This window comes from Elgaria multicarinata, chromosome 21 (assembly GCF_023053635.1).
Source record: "Elgaria multicarinata webbii isolate HBS135686 ecotype San Diego chromosome 21, rElgMul1.1.pri, whole genome shotgun sequence".
Lineage (NCBI taxonomy): Eukaryota > Metazoa > Chordata > Lepidosauria > Squamata > Anguidae > Elgaria > Elgaria multicarinata.
Window position 1 is genome coordinate 8,764,442 of NC_086191.1, and position 19,952 is coordinate 8,784,393.

Consider the following 19,952-nt stretch of genomic DNA (forward strand, 5'->3'; position numbering starts at 1 on the left):
CCTCATAATATGAGTCCCTAAGCCATGGCTTACTCTTTTGCATTTACTTTTCTCTGTAAACCGTTCATATCTTAAGACCGTTCATATCTCAAGACCGTTCATATCTCATATCTATGCGCCATGTTTTTATTTGTTTAACAAGTTACAAGGGAATCCACTGCTTTCCTGATTTAAGTTTTAAAATGGATTTTCAGACATACAGAACTTTTAAAAAGCCTTTCACCCATTGGGGCAAACTCAAAAACCTTATTTTCACAAAGTAGCAGAGGGGTTCTTTTGTCCCCAAAGCTTTTCATGTTGGCTTAGGGACGGTTTTACGATGGAACTATGCCACAGCCCCATCTGTTTCTCTCTCCCTGCAGCTGCAGCATCCTCTATTTCCAAATAAAAAGCTCACTTTTTCACTCTTTCCACTCCATCCCCCCCTGCCCCGAAAGCCCTGCCTAGCTGCTCCAAATCAGATGGTGTGTTTGTGTTGGCAAAAGTACCCCCCACCCTTTAAAACACCCCCCTGACCCCCTTCCATTGAAACCACCTCCCAAGCTAAAATGAAAAGCTAACCAAAACACCCACAGAGAAATCTCCGTGTTATTTCCCTTAAAAAACACACACATGAAAACCTTGCTCAAATTTTCCACGACTTCCCCCCCAGCAAAATCCCTGCTTTCTGTCTTCTCTCGGTTTTGTCTTCCTCCCAGTTCCACCCCACAAAGGCAGCCAATCTGGTTTCCAGAGTACTTAAAAGCAAAACTCCAGGTTTCTCTCATTTCTCCTTTAAAACCTGCACACCCTTCCTAGGGAGTAAATGCTGTTGAACTCAGCAGGACTTACTTCCGAGTAAACATGTCTTGTAATTGACTGGCAATTTCTAGCTGGAGGGGTTTGAGGAAGGAGCGAAAGAGAAAGACTAGGAGGGAACGGTTAAAAAAAATACATAGAAAATAAATAAAATACAATTGGTTTTGTTGGTTTCTGTTCCCTTGGGGCAAGTGAGTGGCTTCGTTCTTTTTTCTTTTTCATTCTTTTTCTCTTAAGTGTTTAGAGCTTTCATATTCTGGTCTTCTTCATGCTATTAACATTGTTTGTTTAATTTAATGGCAGATGAAACCCGGGCTGGTTTATAACCATTAAAAAATAAAAACCCCAAACCTACCAAAACAGTAGCAATCCAAACAAAAAATGCAACACTGAAAATATCAACACATTAAAAGAAATATTGAGTTACAGGGAAGGGGATACATGATATCCACTAGGGCTGTGCTCCGCTCTGTTTCGGGTCGTAGAAGCGGGAGTGGAGCGAGCCGATCCGCCTCCGCCAAAGGCGGACCCAGATCGGGTCGGGGGAGCTGCAGATCGAGGTGAAGTGGTTCGCCTCCTTCCGGAGCGCCGAATGCAGGTAAGGGGGGAGGGGGCTCACCTGGTACGGCCGCAGTGCGTGCGGAGGTGGCGGCAGAGCCAGGTAAGGGGGCAGGGGGGCTTACCTGTGTCCATCGTGCTCCAGCGCAGGCTTCAACTGAGGCCCAGGCCTCAGTTGAAGCCTACGCTGGACCGTGACGGAGGCAGGTAAGTGGAGGGGGGCTTACTTGGCTCCACCACTGCTGCAGTCTGTGTGGCGACAGCAGCAGAGCCAGGTAAGGGGGCAGGGGGGCTTATTCGGCCCCCATTTTGCCCCCCTTCCCCACTTACCTGCCTCCACCGCCCGCTGCAGAGGCAAGTAAGTAGGGAAGGGGGGCAAAATGTCAATCCGCCCCTCCGGATTTTGCTCCACAGAGCGGAGCGGGAGAGGGGTGGGTCAGCCTGAAGCAGATCGGGCCACGAAGCGGTTCAGGGGGTCCGTACACAGTCTTAACATCCACTCTCTGGCCCTGCAGCGGGAGTCCTTAGCGTGGTGGGCACTAAGAACGGGGCTTTCTCAGTGGTGGCCCTGCGCGTTTGGAAAACTCTCTCCAGGGAGATACATACTGCTTCTTCACTTCTGGCTTTCAAACAACGATTGTCGATCCATATCAACAAACCAGTTCAAGCCATTTTCACATGCCTTAATTGCCCATTCAAGAAGACCACGCCGGCCCCCAAATACGTTGCATTATGATATTGCTGCTGCGAACATGCGTTGCATCCCCAGGGCCAGTGAAGATTTCAGGGAAACAGGGAAGGAAACAGGAAATCCGGCGAGAGGTGGCAGATGACACCCTGTTCATAGAAAAGGGGCCAGGGGCCCGTAAGCCCTGGTTCCCCTACACCACTGCTCCTGGGCAAACCTTACAAAAACAGCACGTCAGGTGGAGCAACAATGAAACAGGAGCCTTGTGTTTTGAGGCTGCAAGCCCTGGGGTGGGGTGGAGAACGAAGATGTCCCTATTCCTGAAGCAACAGTGGGTGTGGGTTGGAATCAGGTGTGTGATGCAACGGATGGGTGGATCTCGCCCGTTCCCAAAACCTCCCTTGCACTATCAACGAACAGGAGGGCTTTGCCAGGGGTGAGAATCCGGCAGACAGGCGCAATCCCAGACAGGCCGGGAGATTGCCCGTTCAGGCGCCTACCCTTCCAGTGAATTCACCTGCAGCAGGATCCGTAACGGGGGAAATCTCACTAGGTACGTTAATATCCTTTCAGGAAGAAGGTGGGAGGGCGAAGAGCCACTGAGACTTTTTTGCATGGGGTTGTCTCGCTGGGTTTGTTGTTGTGTCTTTGCTTGTCTAGCGGAAGGAAAAGCATTTTCAGTGTGCTGGGATGGGAGCGATTTCTGGAAAAGGAGTTACGAACTCACAAAGCCCTTGCAAGATAAAAACGCACACACCAAAGGTCCATTTAGCTCAGCATTTGCTTTCAACTTGAGAGGCCTTTGGGAAAGCCGCAAACAAGGCGTGGCAGCTACTTCCAGATGTCATTCTTCAGCGTCTGATATTCAGAAATCATAACACAAATTCTTGTGGCTCCTTCAAGACTAACAGGTCTGTGGAGGCAGCTGCAAAGTACATCCTCAGTTAACAGAGAAGTATCCAGATGGGTTAAAAATATATATATCAACAGTGGGGCCAATGGACCGTACAGCTGTTAGAACAAGACTGTAACAATTCTGTCCAAAGCTTAAATCTCCGTAAGAAAAGTGCTAGAAGTATTCACAATAGCCATTCTTGGTAGTAACTTGGTCTTCCTGGCTTTGGCTGTGTAATTTAAAACTTGAAAGACGACGAGAGAACCTTGGTCACGGATGAGTCCTCCATGAATAGAAACAAATTTACTGCTGTGCTCTGGTTTGGCTGTTTCAGGCCAGAGTCTTTGGACACAGTACAGCTGTTGGTCTTTACGTTGCCACCCAGGTGGAGTGTTCTTATATCTGATGCCCTGCATAACAGCCTGTCAGGTATGGGAGTAAATTGGGGACAAGTGTGGGGAACAGACCTCATTTCTTCCCCCTGTTGATCTTTTTTATTTGTACACTGCTTTGGGAACATGGGTTGAAGAGTGGCATAAAAATGCTGTGCGCAATGAAACGAATGACAGTTACAAACCCATCCATCCATCCATCCTACCAGCTTTCCCCAGCCTGGTGCCCTCCAGATCTCTTGGACTACAAATCCCATCACTCCCTGAACTGGCAGTGATGGGTGTTGTAGTCCGATACAATAAGGTTGGATGAGGCTGAACCATCTAGTCTCTCTCCATTGCCCTGCAGAGCCGTTTGCAAACAGGATCGGGGATGGAGCACTACGAGACGCTGGAGAGGGCCCTTGGGGTGCTGGTCTGCACCTTCCAGCGCTATTGCCAGAAGGAAGGAGACCAGCGCACACTCAGCAAAGGGGAGCTGAAGGAGCTATTGGAAAAAGAGCTGCCCAGCTTGAAAACCGTAAGTACCCGTCCCCACTCCAAGCGTCCTCAGTGTAGGGGCTACTGGCAAATTCTGAAGTGCTCACCAGGACAGTTTGCATCCCCAAGGAGAGCCCAAAATTGCAGACAGGCGCTGCTGATCCATATCAACAAACCAGTCCTTGCAGTGTGTGTGTGTGGGGTGCTGTTGCACCCATGTTCTACTTCTGGACTTCCTACAGGCAGCTGGTTGGCCACTGTGTGAGCCGAATGGTGGACTAGGTGGACCTTTGGGCTGATCCGGCGGGGCTCTTCTAATGTTTGTATGAATCGTTCTACAGAGCTAAAGTTTCCCAGAATTCTTTTGGGGCAGAAAGCCATGACTGTTATCCCCATTTCAGCCTGGCTCTGCATTCATTCCTGTCCCTGGTGGATGACAACTTGGCCTCCCGAACATAGTTGTTGTCTACCAACAGCAGGATCTTCTCCGGGGTGGAATAATCTCTCCAAGGAACAGTGGAATTGTGGTAAAGTTTGCCACTCCCCCACGGGAATCCATAGCCACGCCCACAAGGGGAATCCACGGTCACGCCCACAAGGGGAATTTACGCCCACGCCCACAAGGGGAAACCACAGTCACGTCAACAAGGGGAATTGTGGTAAAGTTTGCCACTCCCCCACGGGAATCCATAGCCACGCCCACAAGGGAAATCCATGCTCACGCCCACAAGGGGAATCCACGGTCACGCCCAGAAGGGGAATCCACGGTCACGCCCAGAAGGGGAATCCACGGTCACGCCCAGAAGGGGAAACCACAGTCACGCCCACAAGGGGAATTGTGGTAAAGTTTGCCACTCCCCCATGGGAATCCATAGCCACGCCCACAAGGGGAAACCACAGTCACGCCCACAAGGGGAATTGTGATAAAGTTTGCCACTCCCCCACGGGAATCCATAGCCACGCCCACAAGGGGAATCCACGGTCACACCCGCAAGGGGAATCCATGCCCATGCCCACAAGGGGAATCCACGGTCACACCCTCAAGGGGAATCCACGGTCATGACCACAAGGGGAATCCACGGTCAGGACCACAAGGGGAATCCACGGTCACGACCACAAGGGGAATCCATGGTCACGACCACAAGGGGAATCCATAGCCACACTTCTAGGATATATAACATTTGCCATTTCTATTATTTATACTCAAAGGAACGAACATACTGGTTAAAACCTCCACTGGAACACCCACACATCCGAAACAAACAAACCACTAATCGAAATTGCACATTTAAGTCGATGGGGTGTGACCGCAACGCCACGCAGAGTTACTTGGGTTTAAACTCCATGGAAGTGGCAGTGCTTCCTTCGGACTGCCTGGGTTCAGCTTGCAAAATACGCTGAGTGAGGACGGGAGTGCTTCTCCGTCCAGCCAAAAGGCAACCCTCCGGAGCTTTGAAACGCAGCCTTGAGCAGACCGGCTTGCAAAAAGGTGTTACCCTGTGGCCTGGGCCAGCAAGGCTCTTCACATGTTAAGAACACAAGCGCTGTACTGGATCAGGCCAAAGGCTTACCTAGTTCAGTATTCTGTTCCCACAGGGGCCCATCAGCACCTGTGGGCATGAGTGCACCAGCACCCTCCTGCCCATGTTCCCCAGCAACTGGCAAATTACAGTAAGGCTGGGGGAGAAATGTCTTTGGTCTGCCTCTTAATGCCAACCAATTCCCTTACTTCCAGACTTTGGAACCACTATAAGAACTGAAAGTTAGCTACCCTTCGAAATGCGCACTTCTCCAAATTGTGCAATGCAGTTCTCCAATCCAGGAAAAGAGGCAAAAGCACATATTAGAGAGGATCATGTTCAAATCTGTAAATCTGGCATCAGGACACCCGGCTGCCCAAAAAGTGCGCGGAAGTCCGAAGCGCAAACAAAAATTGACGTCGCGGGAGAAAAGCACGCCAAAATGTACATGAATGTTCATGCACAAAATAAATCACGTTTTAGGAGGTAATGAATTTCAGGTCGGGGGAAAATGAGGAACTGGGAGACCCCAAAACGGACAGCTCTGTCCAGCTGTAATTCAGCCACTGATATTTTATCCTCTACTCATGTTCTTACGACGTGCTTAATAAGGGACTTTTATTCACTTTCCATTCCCCAGGTGGAAATCAAAGACGGGGCTTTTGAAGAACTGATGTCCTTGCTGGATACCAACAAAGACAACCAGATCGACTTTGAAGAGTACATCCGCTTCATCACGGCAGCTTGCACCTTCGTCCATGACTTCTTCAAGGACAGCCCTGCCGTCCAGCCGCGGGTGTAGGGATGCCCGAGATGGCGCCCAAGTTCCGAGAAGAACGGGTGTTTCGCCACAATGAAAGCCGGGATGGAGAGACGGGGAGGACCGTGGAGATGGGAGTCGAGAAAGACTAGCGCGAAAGGCGGAGAGGAATTCATTCTCCGTCCTAATACTGTCCACATTCATGTGACCGAAAATGATCAGCCACAGAAACGGCTGAGGGGCTTGAAAATGAATATTAGCTCAGGTGGTTAGCCTGCTCGAAGAATCGGTTTGTTTCAAGCATATCTGTAAAATTTCTTGGGGCCGTGCCTTTCTTCCGTTGCATGACTGTATACCCTTTTCCGCTGGTTTTTGTCCCTCCCTCTCTGTCTCTCTCTCTCTCTCTCTCTTCCTGCCTCTGTAGCTTTATGCTGGTTTTGCCACTGCTGGCATTTCAAGGCCCCTCTGTGCCAAACAGCTGGGAAGAATCGCCCCAGGAATTTGGAGAGAGAGAGAGAGAGAGAGAGAATGAGAGGCAAGCAATCGCCTTTGCCTCTCACGCCAAGCGAGGCCTGCAAAATCCAGGGGGATCCCAATTGGTCTGTCTCGGTAGCAAGTGGGTGCACCCTTTGAACACCCTAACTAAAAAGGACCGCCTATCCGGGGCTTTAAATATGACTCAGGTCTTCATTGCCCTTTATTTCCTCCCTTTAATCTCATACATCGCTTTCCTATTTGGTAGCATTACCGACTGTTTTGTTATCATTTCTGTGCCTAGTCTCTTTCTTTCTTCCTTTCCTTGTCAAGTAGAAAGAAGGATGACACATTTACGGTGGGACGCGCGGCAGAACCTCTCCCAGAATCTATCTCATGCCAAAGAGCCCCCAAAGAGGTACTTCATTAGGAGAACATTTCCTCCGTTGTCTGCTACAACATCAATTGCCGGTCCATTCTTTCTCCCTGCCTTGCTCATCATCTGTAGTATTTCACATGTGCTTCCAGACGGACAGCTCCTGGCTCCACCAGTCCAGAGGGATTCCAGTAATTCCCTTTTGATGGGTTTTTGTTTGGTAAGGGGGGGGGAGGCATGGGAAAACACAGGGAGTTGCAAACAGAAGACGACGGTGTCTGGATCCCCCATAAAATTTCATGAACGGGGCAGGGTGATTGCCCAGTAAAAGTCTCGCTGGGAAATACTCAACGGCTCGGGTTGACTCAGCCTTCCATCCTCCCGAGGTCGGTAAAATGAGTACCCAGCTAGCTGGCGGAAAGGCAATCACGGCCGGGGAAGGCAACGGCAAACCACCCCGCTATAAGGCCTGCCAAGAAAATGTCAGCGAAAGCTGGCGTCCCTCCAAGAGTCAGTAATGACTCAGTGCTTGCACGAGAGGTTCCTTTCCTTTCTTACCATGGGTAGGAGAGATGCCAAATGTACAAGCATGTCTGGATGCTCCCCGCTCTCCCGCCCACACAACCTAATGCATTTGCATTCAGCAGCAAGAATAAGAGCGCTCTGTACATGCCCAGACTCCCAGCGGCTACAGGGTGGGTTTTCCCCCAGCATCCGGCATTATCCCCCTGCCTTTTGCTTAGGACCAGCAGGATGTGGATAAATCATGGGAAATGTGCGTCGTTCGGGGGTTCAGCTTGCAGTCAGAAGAAAGCTTTTTTGGGGGGGTGACATTTGTTTAAAGCGTGTATACGCACAGTCTTAACTAATAGGGTGTGTGTCAATTTCGTTCAGAATACACACTAAATGTTGGATCGGACTGTCTCGTTCGAAGAAGAGTGTTGTGCTTTCTTTCGCGTTTATTGTCGAAAACGAAGGGTATTGAACCACCTTGGAAGCAAATCTCTGTGGGAAAGTGGAGTCGGACATTTTTAAACAGCTTCATAGAGGGAACGGACAGATAAACAGAGAAGATCAACTGTTGGGGAGAAGAGAAAAGTTTCATTGAGCGTTCTCAGTTTCTCTCTCACACATACAACTCTTTACCAATGCCCTGCTCTGGTGGAGATGAAAACTACACCCCCATTTGTTGATATGAATCAATGCAACTGCCTAAATGTTTGGACTCTTCTTGGGGAAGGTGTGGCTGTGGGTCGTGATGGGTGCCTGCACTTCAGCAATGACCACTACACACACTACACACACACACACATCAGAGGCCCAATTCAGTCAACACCTGGGTGAACCTGCCAGGCCGTGACATTTTGCTGCCCGAAGCAGAGCCGAAAATAGTACCGCCACACCCTGCTAGAGCCAATACTTTTAAAAAACTTTCTGCGCTGACCCGTCCCCCACCAATGCTGCTGCCTGAAGTGAGTGGCTTCACCTTGCCTCAGGCCAGGGCCGGCCTTGGTCAATTCCACCTAAAGTCTTCTTGCAGAATACCGTACTTTTCCAAGGTGGAAAAACTAACTTTGCCTCAAAGCACCACCTAAAAGATGCGGATCTATGAAACATGCCAACTCTCAACATTCCACCACGCTCTACAATCGCTAAGACAGCAATCCGGAACCCAATGGCAATACCGGCTGGGGATAATGGGAGTTGTAGTCTGACATATCTGGAGGAAACCACAGTTGGAGGGAAACTGACAGGCTCTATTAAGTACTGTGTGGAGTTCGGGTCACACCTAGAATTGCTGGGACTAAGACAAAGGCAATCGTTCTGAGCTGCTGTTTTTGAAAATACCAAATCCAGCCGTTAACCACATCTGTCTTGAGCATGCAAGTCGCTGTATCTTTCCCCTTGCAGGACTGATAACATCTCTCTCTCTCTCTCTGATCTAGGTTGTAAAAACCTGCTGCTCTGTGCTGCTGTTTGGATGTGCACGCTCTGTTTTCTTTTAAATAGCGTGCGTGTTTTTAAAAACTTGTATTACCTTTTTGAAATCCGGGAGCTCAAGGTGGTGCACATAGTTTCCACCCCTTCTCCTCCTCTTCCAATTTTATCCACACAGCAACCCTGCAATGTAGGTTAGGCAGCGGGACAATGACAGGTCCAAGGTTCCTGACTGTGGATGAGTAAAGGAACCAACTCTGGGGTCTCAACTGAAGATCCCCTCTCTCAAATCTTGTTGTTGTTTTTATGGGGGATCTTTTCTTTTCCCCCATATCAGGGAATTGTTTTCGTTTGTTCTTATTGGAAAAGAAAAGATCTACATTTGCAGGGGGGATTTCAGTGTTGTGGAAAGCGAGCTGCCCAGGGAAACCATGAGAAGGCAAGGAATTTGTGTGATCCAACCATCCTCTTCCATTCAAAACTTTCCCCGTTTCCTCACTGCTTCTTTCGCCTTTTTTCATATTGGGGGAAATCCCTTGATGGGGAAAAAAGAGGGCACAGCTATAGAATCCTGCCTGGTCATTGGCATGGGGCTCTCTCCATCTGGAAGCACCCTTGGGTGCTTTTGCTGCGACAGAAATGGTGCAGCCGGCCATTTAGAAATGTCTCCTTGTTTAAGAAGGTCTTTGCCGCCCCGCTGGCAAGCGGAGAATCCTCCAGCACCCTTCCCTTGCTGCCTTGCTCAGGCCTCCTCTGCCCCCAATGATACTGCTGGTTCCAGAGCTAGAATTATGACTCAGAATTTCCTCTCCGGCTTATCCCCTGCCGCCTCCAAGGCTGACCAAGCTGGGCGTGGCCTTGCCGACTGCAAATCCTAACCTGGAGGCTACATAAAAATAAAATAATGATGCAAACATCAAAACAGTTGATTCGATTCCCTGACTCTGCTTGCGTTTCCTCTCCCCTTTACCTCCTCGGCGCCAGGACGATCCGGTTCTAACTGCGACGACTCGCTCGCGGTCCAGTTGCAAGCTGTGTAAAAGGAAGCCATGGGTAGGGGTACATTTGGAGCTGCATGGCGGTCTCTGTGACCATGTCTCCAAGGAGACTCCAAAAAGGCAGGCAGATGTGTCGGTCCATATCTGGGGGAGGCAACATGGCACCCTCCAGTTGACCATTGGGCGTGCTGGTTGGGGTTGATTGGATTCTTATCAATTTTAAACCTACTCAGAAGTAAGCAGGACAAGGCTTCTTTGCATGTTGACTCAGGAGTAAGCAGGTTTGAATCACTCAGCAGCACTTCCAGATAGCGTTCCAAATACCAAGCCTCTGTATGTTTGCTCATAAGTAAGCAGGACTGAATCACTTGACCCAAAACACAGCAAAACACACACACAATGCAAAATACACAAAAGACTCTCTCTCTCACACACACACACACACACCAAGACACAACACAAAACACACAAAACATACATGACACAAAACACACAAAACAGGCACACCGTGCAAAACAAGCAAAAGACTCACACATACACACACAGCAAAGCACGACTCAAAACACACACAGTCATAAATACAAAACACACACGCAACACAAAACACACGCTCATGCACACAACAGAACACACACATACACACACAAACCAGAACGCAACATAAAACACAACGCAAACACATTCACATACACGAAGTACACAACAAAACACACACACTCATGCACACAGCAGAACACCCACGCAACACAAAGGCACAAAACACACACTCATGCACACATGATACAAAGCACACAACCAAACACACACACCACACAGGTTTCGAAAGCCTTTGGAAATGGCCAGTCCCCTGGGGAAGGCCCTGGACGTGATGGCTTCCACCTTCCACAGCTACACCAGCCAGGAAGGGGATAAATTCAAGCTCAGCAGGGCCGAAATGAAGGCGCTTATCCTGAAGCAGCTGCCGGGACTCGTCAGTGTAAGTGGGAGGAGGAGGAACCTCCCCCACCCCGTGAATTTATTCAGAGATCGTTTTCTACAGCATGGGGACGGCTCTGGTTGCGCCATGAAATAAAATAAGGGAGATCGTAGGGTGGAGAAGGAAAAAAGGAGCAACCAAAATGCTCAGGCGGAACCTTGTTTCTGTCAAGGTCTGCAGGCTAAAGTGGGTGGGGCCACCCCTTTCTATCCCTCCTCCCCCCTCTCTCTCTCTGCCACCCCATCCTCTCTCTGCCTGTCACCCCCTTTTCTCTCTCTCCCTTTCTGCTACCCCTTTTCTTTCCTCTGTTACCCTTTCTCTCTCTCTGACACCCCTTCCTTCTCTCTCTCTCTCTCTTACACCCCATTTTCTCACTCTTTGCACCATCCCCTTTTCTCTCTCTCTGCCTGTCACCCCTTTTCTCTCTTTCTACTATCCCCTTCTCTCTCTCTCTCTCTCTGACACCGTTTCTCTCCCTCTTTGCACCATCCCCTTTTCTCTCTCTCTCTGCCTGTCACCCTTTTCTCTCTCTCTGCCACCCCCTTTTTCTCTCTTTGTGCCATCCCTTTTCTCTCCCTCTCTCTGACATCCCTTTCCCCTTCTCTCCCTCTCTCTCTTCTACTCCCTTTCATCTCCCCCTCCCTCTGACACTTCCTTCTCTCCCCCCCCCCACTTCTTCCTTCCCGCCCGTTGGAAAGCCAGGGTTGGCACTGGTCACTCCTGTCAAGCGGTCTGAACCAATCGCCTGCAGATGGCTTTTGAAAATAGGTCGAGGGCTGCACAAGAGCAGACAAACCCGGGCCAAAGACTAGACGTTGCCCATTCCTGCCAAGGTGAATTTCCTTCAGGGGAAAAAGCACGCCAGGCTTGCGGTATCTTTGCATTATAGCATACAAGTGCACAAACTGAGCAAGCGTTATGGGGAGAGAAGGTGCAGGAGCAAGCACACAGGCAGGCAGGGATGGGTTCACATCGACCCCAGTCCTCCTGTTCCCCAACTCCTAGATCCACTACTGGTCCAGACCCCCCCCCCAATTGCTGTCTCCCCCCGCCCCCATTCCTCATACACACGAAACGTCGGCCAAGCTAGGCCAAACTGGTTTTGTGCGGCACTCTGGTGGCTGGCTTGCATTCCCAACTCGTGGATCACCCAACTGCCTAATCATGTACTCATCCATACCTTATCAGTGAGTCGACTGTTCAAATCCCTAACGGGGAAACACATTTTCCACCAAGCCGTTCCCTCGTCAATAAATACTTGGCAAGGCGTGCCTTCGGCAAAGCTTTACCAAAGCAGCAGGTGGCGCTGTTCCGCCCAAGAATAAAAACACTGCTCTTCCCTCTCGCCCTCCAAGCCAGAGAAAGGGGGTGGGGGTCCCCCTCCCTCCCTCTCCCCAATAAAGACTGCTTTCAAAGAAGGGTGTTGTTATATCTGTCGGCTCCCTCTTTCCACCCGAAGGCCCAGTGTTATAATTTTAGCGTACGGAGAGATAGGAATATTTGCTACCGCTATAAAACAACCGTGGTAAGGTAGATTACCTCTGGCTGGGGAGGTTCCATATAGATGTAGCAGTTAATTGCTGCCAATAGGTGCCCGAATATACAACAATGGCCCCATTCAGACAACACGCTAAACCATGTGCTTAACCACAAAACGGTAAACGGAATGCATTAAGGTTAATGCGTTCCGTTAACCATTTTGTGGTTAAGCAGCATGGTTTAGCGTGTTGTCTGAACGGGGCCTATATCAGAAGGTCGAGGCTTTTCACAACACAGAACTCAACGTCACCCATCACCACTCGCTGTTACTGACCATGCTGCTGGATAAAGGCAGAGCTACAGGGCTGATTCAAAGTTTACCGCTTGTGGATTTTATTATATTAAATGGTATACAAGTATCACTAATAAAATAAGTCAGTAAATAAAATTTGGTACCGTAGGTATGGGGTGGTGGTGTTGAGCAGGAAGTGCAGTCTGTGTACCACAGGGAAAGGACTATTTTGATGTTCTAGTTATTACGTTGAGAAAAATAAGAAAATTACCTCCAGAGGAACAAGTGAGAACTGCAACAAACTGTTGCAGTGAGGGCGCAGCGCTCCTGTTCAGGGTTCTAGCTAGTGAGAGAGCCAGCCCTGCCCTCTTCCAGGAGACTCCATCTCAGAGCTCTTTTATACGAGGCTGTTACTCTGCTGTATCTGCTTTCAGCTTCGGCGCAGAACTGAGATCGAACAATACGCGAAGCGCGTTTCCTTCCCCGCTTTTCCACTACATGACCTCTAGGTGGCATTGTGGTAGAGCGGAATAGCGCAAATACTCAAGCTGGAATCACGTTTTCTTCTCCTTTTACAAATAATCCCGCATTTCCCACACACACACAAAAGCCCTGTTTGAAGCAAACCCAGAGAGTCACAGCGTCATCTAAAGAACCCGCAAACAACCACGAGTCAGGAACGGCGAGCGCAAGACAAATGCCTCCTGTAGAAAAAAAACTTCCCATTGAGCTCACTGGGCTGTTTGGAGAGCGAACTTTAAACCTTGGTTTTATTTATCATCAACATCAGCAATTCCAAACAACAGCTTCAAACAACAAACCCCTGCAACAATACAAAACAAGAACCTTAAAAACATTTAAAAATACACATTTTAAAAGGTTAAATGGAAAAGATGTGTCTTTACACTCTTTCTAAAGGCCAAAAAATTGGGCAAAAATCTGGATACAAATAAATATAATAATAAGAGAGAGGAGGCAATTGTAGTTGGGTGCAACACAGAAGAGAGAAGCCCTTTCAAACATGTGCAACCAACACACCTCTGAGGATAACAGTACCCTTGAAAGCACCTCTCTTACCAGTCTTAATACTTGGGCAGGTTCATAGCAAGACAGGTAGTTTTATTTTTTAAGAAAGAGGGGTTTGGGGGGGCGGGGCGGTTGCATTTCTGCAAACTTTAGGTTTCCCCCAGTCTGCCAATACCTCCCTCTTTCAGCCACATAATGATCGGCACGCAGACACTTGAGATCGCTATTAGAAGATACAAATCGTCGAAAAAAGAGCCTGCCGCAGAACCGGCAGTGCAGGGCGAGCTGTAGCTTACACGAACAAGTGAGGCCGGCCTGGTCTAGCTCAGGCCAAGAGCCGGCGTGAAAGACACTGTCGGAGCTGCATTTTTCAAAGGCATGTAAACATTCTGCTGAGCGCAGGCATTCCCAAACATTTCCCCCCTCTGGCTTGCAAGCCAAGCCTGGGCTCAGCCAAACTCCCCGTGGGCTTGTTCCCAACCAGTCTGGGATCCTCTTGTCCCGGAGGAGGCCCGGCGTCAGGATCCAGGGCTTGGAGGAAAAGGGCTGGGCAGGGGCTGGTTTAGCGAGAGTGGCGGCTTGCTGAAAGGGGCGTATGAGAACCAGGGGAGGCAGAGTTGGGCCCATGCCCTAATGCGGGCCCTCTAACAGAAAAAACAAAACTCTGGACGTGCTCCTGCTCTTCGTCTGGCAAGCTGCTTTTTCACCTGCCTCTTGCTCTGACTCAGCCATCAGTGGGGAATGCTGGGAGTTGTAGGTTCCCCCACACCATCTAAACATGCGTGGGATTGCGCACTAAACCCAATTTCCTAACTCCACATGGCTTTGCCTCTTTCTCTCTCCACCCTGCCTGACTGACATCGTCTTGTTTTCCACCATGTACAAAGCGGCCTATTATTCAGCCTACGTCCACACAGCCTTTTCCTCTGGGGGAAAACATTGCAGCCTTCAGCCTGCAAGAACAGAGGCTGGCTGAACCAAACTTTGGGGTGGGGGTGGGGAGGAGAGAAACAATTTGTTTTATTTATTTATTTATTTAATTACATTTCTATACCGCCCAATAGCCGGAGCTCCCTGGGCAGTTCACAAAAATTAAAAACACTCAAAGTCTAAAACAATAGTATAAAACCATAATATAAAATGCAATATAAAAGCTCAACCAGATAAAAACAGCAGCAATGCAAAATTACAAATTTAAAACACCAAGTTAAAATTTATTGATAGACTGTTAAATGCTGGGAGAATAAAAAGGTCTTCACCTGGCGCCTAAAAGCATATAACGTAGGTGCCAAGCGAACCTCCTTAGGGAGCTCATTCCACAACCGGGGTGCCACAGCAGAGACGGCCCTCCTCCTGGTAGTGCCTTCAACACCAAAGAGCCCAAGTCTTCTCTCCCAGCAAGGCCTCCAGAGCTTCTCGGCCTGGTCCCTGTTTGCTTCTGCCCTGACCCGTTTTGCATCATCCTCCAGTCCCTCTGCTTGGTCCCTGGCTCCTCTGTTGCTAAGCAACAGGTCCAACACCTGTCCCCTGCATCCTGCTTGTGCGTCACCTGGCTGAACAGAGGCAGAGATGCTGCCGTGGGAGCCAAGAGACGCCTCCCCGCTTTTCTAGTCTGGTCCCTCTCCCTGGAAAACCCCCTTACTTTTTTCTGCTTTCTTTAAATGTTTGGGAGAGGCCTTGTTAAAACTTTGGAGGTGGTCTGAATACTGAAGAGACATTGGGGAACTCCCACAATACGTGATCCTCCGTGGCGATTCAGCTACTTTAAGGCAAACAGAATTTCCCGTGGCATCACCAGCTGTGGCGGACGAAGCAGGCTCTAGTCCACGAAAGTTTGGGCCACAAATGACCCTCATTGCATTCATTCTCACTCACACAGAGAGCTTTCTATTTATTTGGGTTGTAAGAATGACTGCGTAGGACACCTTTCCCCCAACTCGCTGCCCTGCAGATGTTATAGACTACAACTCCCATCTGCCGCAGGAAACCCAGCAAGACGTCAAGGCGATGGGGGCTGCCGTCCAAAAGATCGGAAAGTGGGGAAGGAAAGAAAGAACGGGAAGTAAAAAGGAGAGCAGAGGGAAAGCATCAACAGTCCCTTAGGGCAGATTCTGGCAACATCTCAAATCAACTCCCTTTGTACCTTTCTGCTAGCATCAATCTCTGGGGATCCTCCTGAAAGTGTATAGGAGGAAAATTATCCACCACACCCAGTTCCCTGTCCGCCTTCTCAAGTCAGAGTCCACAGTTCTCACCCGGTGAGTTGCTTTTATCCAATATTGTTGTTTTTAAATTGCTCGATCAATCCGAAATGGACTGATACATTGCTTTGTGCGCATTTATTAATTGACTGCAAACGTTGGCACGATAGACCTGCGTTCATCTGCTTTTCACAAGGCTTTCTAGATTCCTCTTCCCCACCCTGCTCCCAGTGAGCTATCAGCTATGTCATAGTTCAGTGAAACCCTCAAGATTCAGAAGTTGTCTGTGCCGACTGCCAGCTTCTGGAGAACGAAACAGTCAGGAAGGATGTTTGTTTCATGCACTGTGCATCCGGCTGTCCCCTGTTGGAAACTGGGTGCTGGACTGTCAGTCCTGATCCAGAAAGGTTATATTAATAACTCCCAGCTCAAGCCTAATTGGAACCAGTCCTCCTTACTGGGCCTCCAAATTTATTTTGCACCCCGGAACCTATTAAGTAATAACAGGGACATCCTTGCCACAAAGAACCCACCAGGCTCATCCTGCCTAAATTTACACATTACAAAAATGGAGAGCTTCACTTGACATACAATTCCTGTTTACAGCCATGTCTTCACCATCAAAACCGAACGCCTTTTCTCGAGACTTTAGGTCCCTAGGAAGCGGCCTTCCTCGTAGCCCATCTATGTGGCTAAATCTAGTACGGTTAAATAAAGCAAGACTCCAGTCCTCATCGTTCTGAATAAGGGGCTCATTTAAATAGGAACAAAAAGAAGCTGATTTATTTTGTCAGATCATGGCACAGCACCTGGTAGCAGAGCCCAAGCTAGGGTGACCCTATGAAAAGGAGGTCAGGGCTCCTGCATCTTTAAGAGTTGCATAGAAAAGGAAATTTCAGCAGGCGTCATTGGTATATATGGAGAACCTGGTGAAATTCCCTGTTTATCACAACAGTTAAAGCTGCAGGAGCTATACTAGAGTGACCATTTTAAAAGAGGGCAAGGCACCTGCAGCTTTAACTGTTGTGATGAAGAGGAAATTTCACCAGGTTCTCCATATATACAAAGGACACCTGCTGAAATTCCCTTTTCAATACAACTGTTAAAGATACAGGAGCCCAGTCCTCCTTTTCATCGGGTCACCCTACCCAAGCAGAGTCTGGATCCGTTAAACCTTAACCCTGAATACGCCGCACCCAATCCTGGTTGCTAGGATGACTTCGATGAGAACAGTTTCGTGACTTTGAAGGGGAGGCCTGCCCCTCCTCGGTCACAGTTAACTGGGTTTGTGTTCAGTTACCTGTTCAACAGCCGTAGCCTTTTCAAATTTCTATTTATCCTCCAGCTTATCTGATTAATTGTTCTCTCTTCTTACCTGATGGGGCAACGCCTTCCAGGAAGCGGTCAGCAGCAATTCCCACGGATTAACTCTTTCGGGCTTCTCCTTCTTCTGGAGTTTTCAGGCCCACACACCTGAGCGTAATATGCCAAGACTCTCTGTAATCAGGACCCAGTTGTGGGAGGGCCTCACTCAGGCACACACCCCATATACACACACAACCTGGTTGCCCTCCAGATATTTTAGACTACGACTCCCAGCATCCCCGCCCATTCACCATAATGTCTGGGGATGATGGGAGCTGGTCCAAAACATCTGGAGGGTACCAGGTTGGAGAAGGATGATAGAAACAGGAAGCCCCATTTTCCTCCCATAGGTCATCTTATTCAACCAACCCTGTGGCCACACAGCCGTCTAAGCATTTCTTTGCAGTCATGAGTACTAGAAACTTATTTTTTAAAAATAAGAAAAGGCATGAATGTAGCAGGAGTTCTTGCTGCCCCCACTGAATTTTCGCTTCGCCTGGATTGACTATCGCTAAACAATTAAGGGCAAAATCGTATGCAAGTTAAGACAGAAAGAAGTCCTACAATTCCCAGAATTCCCCAGCCAGTCAGTCTGGTTGGGCAAAATTGGTAATTATAGGACATTTTTCTGTTTAACCTTGCATAAAACTGTGCTCTAAAAAGAACTGTTGGTTAGGCATAAATACCCGTGACGCAGATCTGTTTATCTTGGATCCACCACTGCTCATTAATATGAGGTACACCATCAAAAAAAATTAAAACACTCGTGAAATACAACTCCCATTTTTGCCACTTCACCTTGAAATATACTCAAGGGCAGGGCTTTGGGTGTCGTCCTTATCATAATTGCATCAGCCTGCCTCGTCAGACTGCAACATACATAAAGACAGGTCTCTGCCCCAAAGAGTATACATTACAATTTATATTTTGATGCCGCGGAGACAAGTTGGATCACTAGCTTGTCTTCAAGGTTCGATGAAGCCTTATTCCTTGGGTGGGTGGGTGGATTTGGGGACCTACTGCATACAAAGCAATTCCCCTCTGGCAGAATTGCCTACCCTGGCATGTGCAGGAGTAAAAAAAAAAATGTATGTTGAAACAGCAAATTTAGAGTTGGTGAGGAACTTACAAGAGGCAATACTGCACCTCTCCGAGATTCTTTCATCAGGTATGAAACGTCACAAAAGGTGCGGCCACAAGCCCAACGCAGCTCACCCACCGTGGATTGTAAACCTGCCAGGTGCCTCTGCGAGATCTTTAGCCCTGATCTAAGTGCCCACATAGTAAAAAATAAATAAAGTGCTCCCCTTGGGCATAAATGCAAACGAAGGACATATTCGATGCTTGCCGGGGCTGGGGTACGTGTGAGAGGCGATTCGCTTCCCTGAAAGGCAGCTCACCGGACACACTTTGATTTGCCTGTCTTGAAAGGGGAGCAGAGGCCAGCGGTGTGCGCACCTGGGGTTGCTAACTTTTTCTTCTCCTTCCTCCTGAAGGGCTGTTGTGCTGTTCATAAGCGCTGTTGCAATGCAGCATCTTCCTGCCAAGGATTGGGGGAGGGGATCCAGCTGTTGGCTTTCTAAATTAAACTGGGAAATTTAAAGGGATGTCTACCCGCTGCAAGGTGGGAACCATGCAAAACACTTCCGCTATCCGATTTAGAAGGGGCTATGCCTGTTTTCTGTTTCCCATCTCTGGTAAACCATGGTAAATATTTTAGTCTATTGTAGTCTAGTCCTGCCTTTGGGAGATTCCTCGTTAAAATTTTACAAGCCGGTTGTCAATCTTCAGCATTCAACTCTTCAACACACACGCCCCCACACAAAGAGTCAGCAAAAAAGTCAATCCCTGCCCGCAGGCTTACAATCCAAAAAGACATGGCACGCAAGGAAAAGGGGATGAGGAGGGGAAAGGAAAAAAAAATTAAGAGCTGGTGAGCGAACGCGCGCGGCCAGGCCCAACCAGTTTGATTTCTTGCTGCGAGCCTTGCTGCCATCTCCTTGGTGGGGTGGGAAGTCCAACTGGAACCAGCCCTTGCCCGCTCCTGGCCTGTTTGTCCTTTCCCCAACGTGCCGTTGCTGGGGGGATCAATAATGGGGGACAATTCTGGGTCTCCTCAATGCTCCCTAACGTCGCTTCAGCATTCAGACAGGAATTCGTGGCTGCTGAACACACTCAGTCAGTGGAGGCTGGGGTCTCTGATGTCAGTGGGGCGGTGAATCCTCTCCAGGTTTCAGTCAGAACCAGAATGAGTCCACATCTCAGAGAGCTCATTTAGAGTGCTGACCGAAACCCGGAGCGGATTCGCTGCCCCACTGCTACTCCATCCTCGCACAGCTCTTTTCTCTGGAGAAGAGAAGATTGAGGGGAGACATGAGAGCACTCTTCAAATACTTGAAAGGTTGTCACACAGAGGAGGGCCAGGATCTCTTCTCGATCCTCCCAGATTGCAGGACACGGAATAACGGGCACAAGATAAAGGAAGCCAGATTTCGGCTGGACATCAGGAAAAACTTCCTGACTGTTAGAGCAGTACGACGATGGAATCAGTTACCTAGGGAGGTTGTGGGCTCTCCCACACTAGAGGCCTTCAAGAGGCAGCTGGACAAGCATCTGTCAGGGATGCTTTAGGGTGGATTCCTGCATTGAGCAGGGGGTTGGACTCGATGGCCTTGTAGGCCCCTTCCAACTCTGCTATTCTAGGATTCTCACATTACACTTATTTCCCCCCCTTAA

General features: G+C 49.0%; 2 protein-coding genes across 3 annotated transcripts in view; both read left to right on the forward strand.

Moving 5' to 3' along the window:
• LOC134412125 (protein S100-A13-like) overlaps window positions 1–19,952 on the forward strand; it is a 344,998-nt gene that overhangs the window by 106,511 nt on the left and 218,535 nt on the right. The gene's annotated exons all lie outside the window — the stretch shown is intronic.
• On the forward strand, window positions 2,496–6,138 carry LOC134412429 (protein S100-A2-like). Of its 2 annotated transcripts, none has more exons than XM_063146351.1 (3): window positions 2,496–2,597; window positions 3,681–3,851; window positions 5,972–6,138. In XM_063146351.1, exons 2-3 carry the CDS (start codon window positions 3,705–3,707, stop codon window positions 6,131–6,133), a joined length of 309 nt encoding a protein of 102 aa, XP_063002421.1. In that variant the 5' UTR covers window positions 2,496–2,597; window positions 3,681–3,704; the 3' UTR covers window positions 6,134–6,138. The 2 variants fall into 2 exon arrangements, with proteins under 2 accessions (XP_063002421.1, XP_063002422.1); XM_063146352.1 differs by lacking the exon at window positions 2,496–2,597 and adding an exon at window positions 2,923–2,955.

Coding starts and splice junctions, on each gene's coding strand:
- LOC134412429 (XM_063146351.1), top strand. CDS start 3,705: ATGGAGCACTACGAGACGCTGGAGAGGGCCCTTGGGGTGCTGGTCTGC. Junction 3,852..5,971: donor AGCTGCCCAGCTTGAAAACC/GTAAGTACCCGT, acceptor TCCATTCCCCAG/GTGGAAATCAAAGACGGGGC.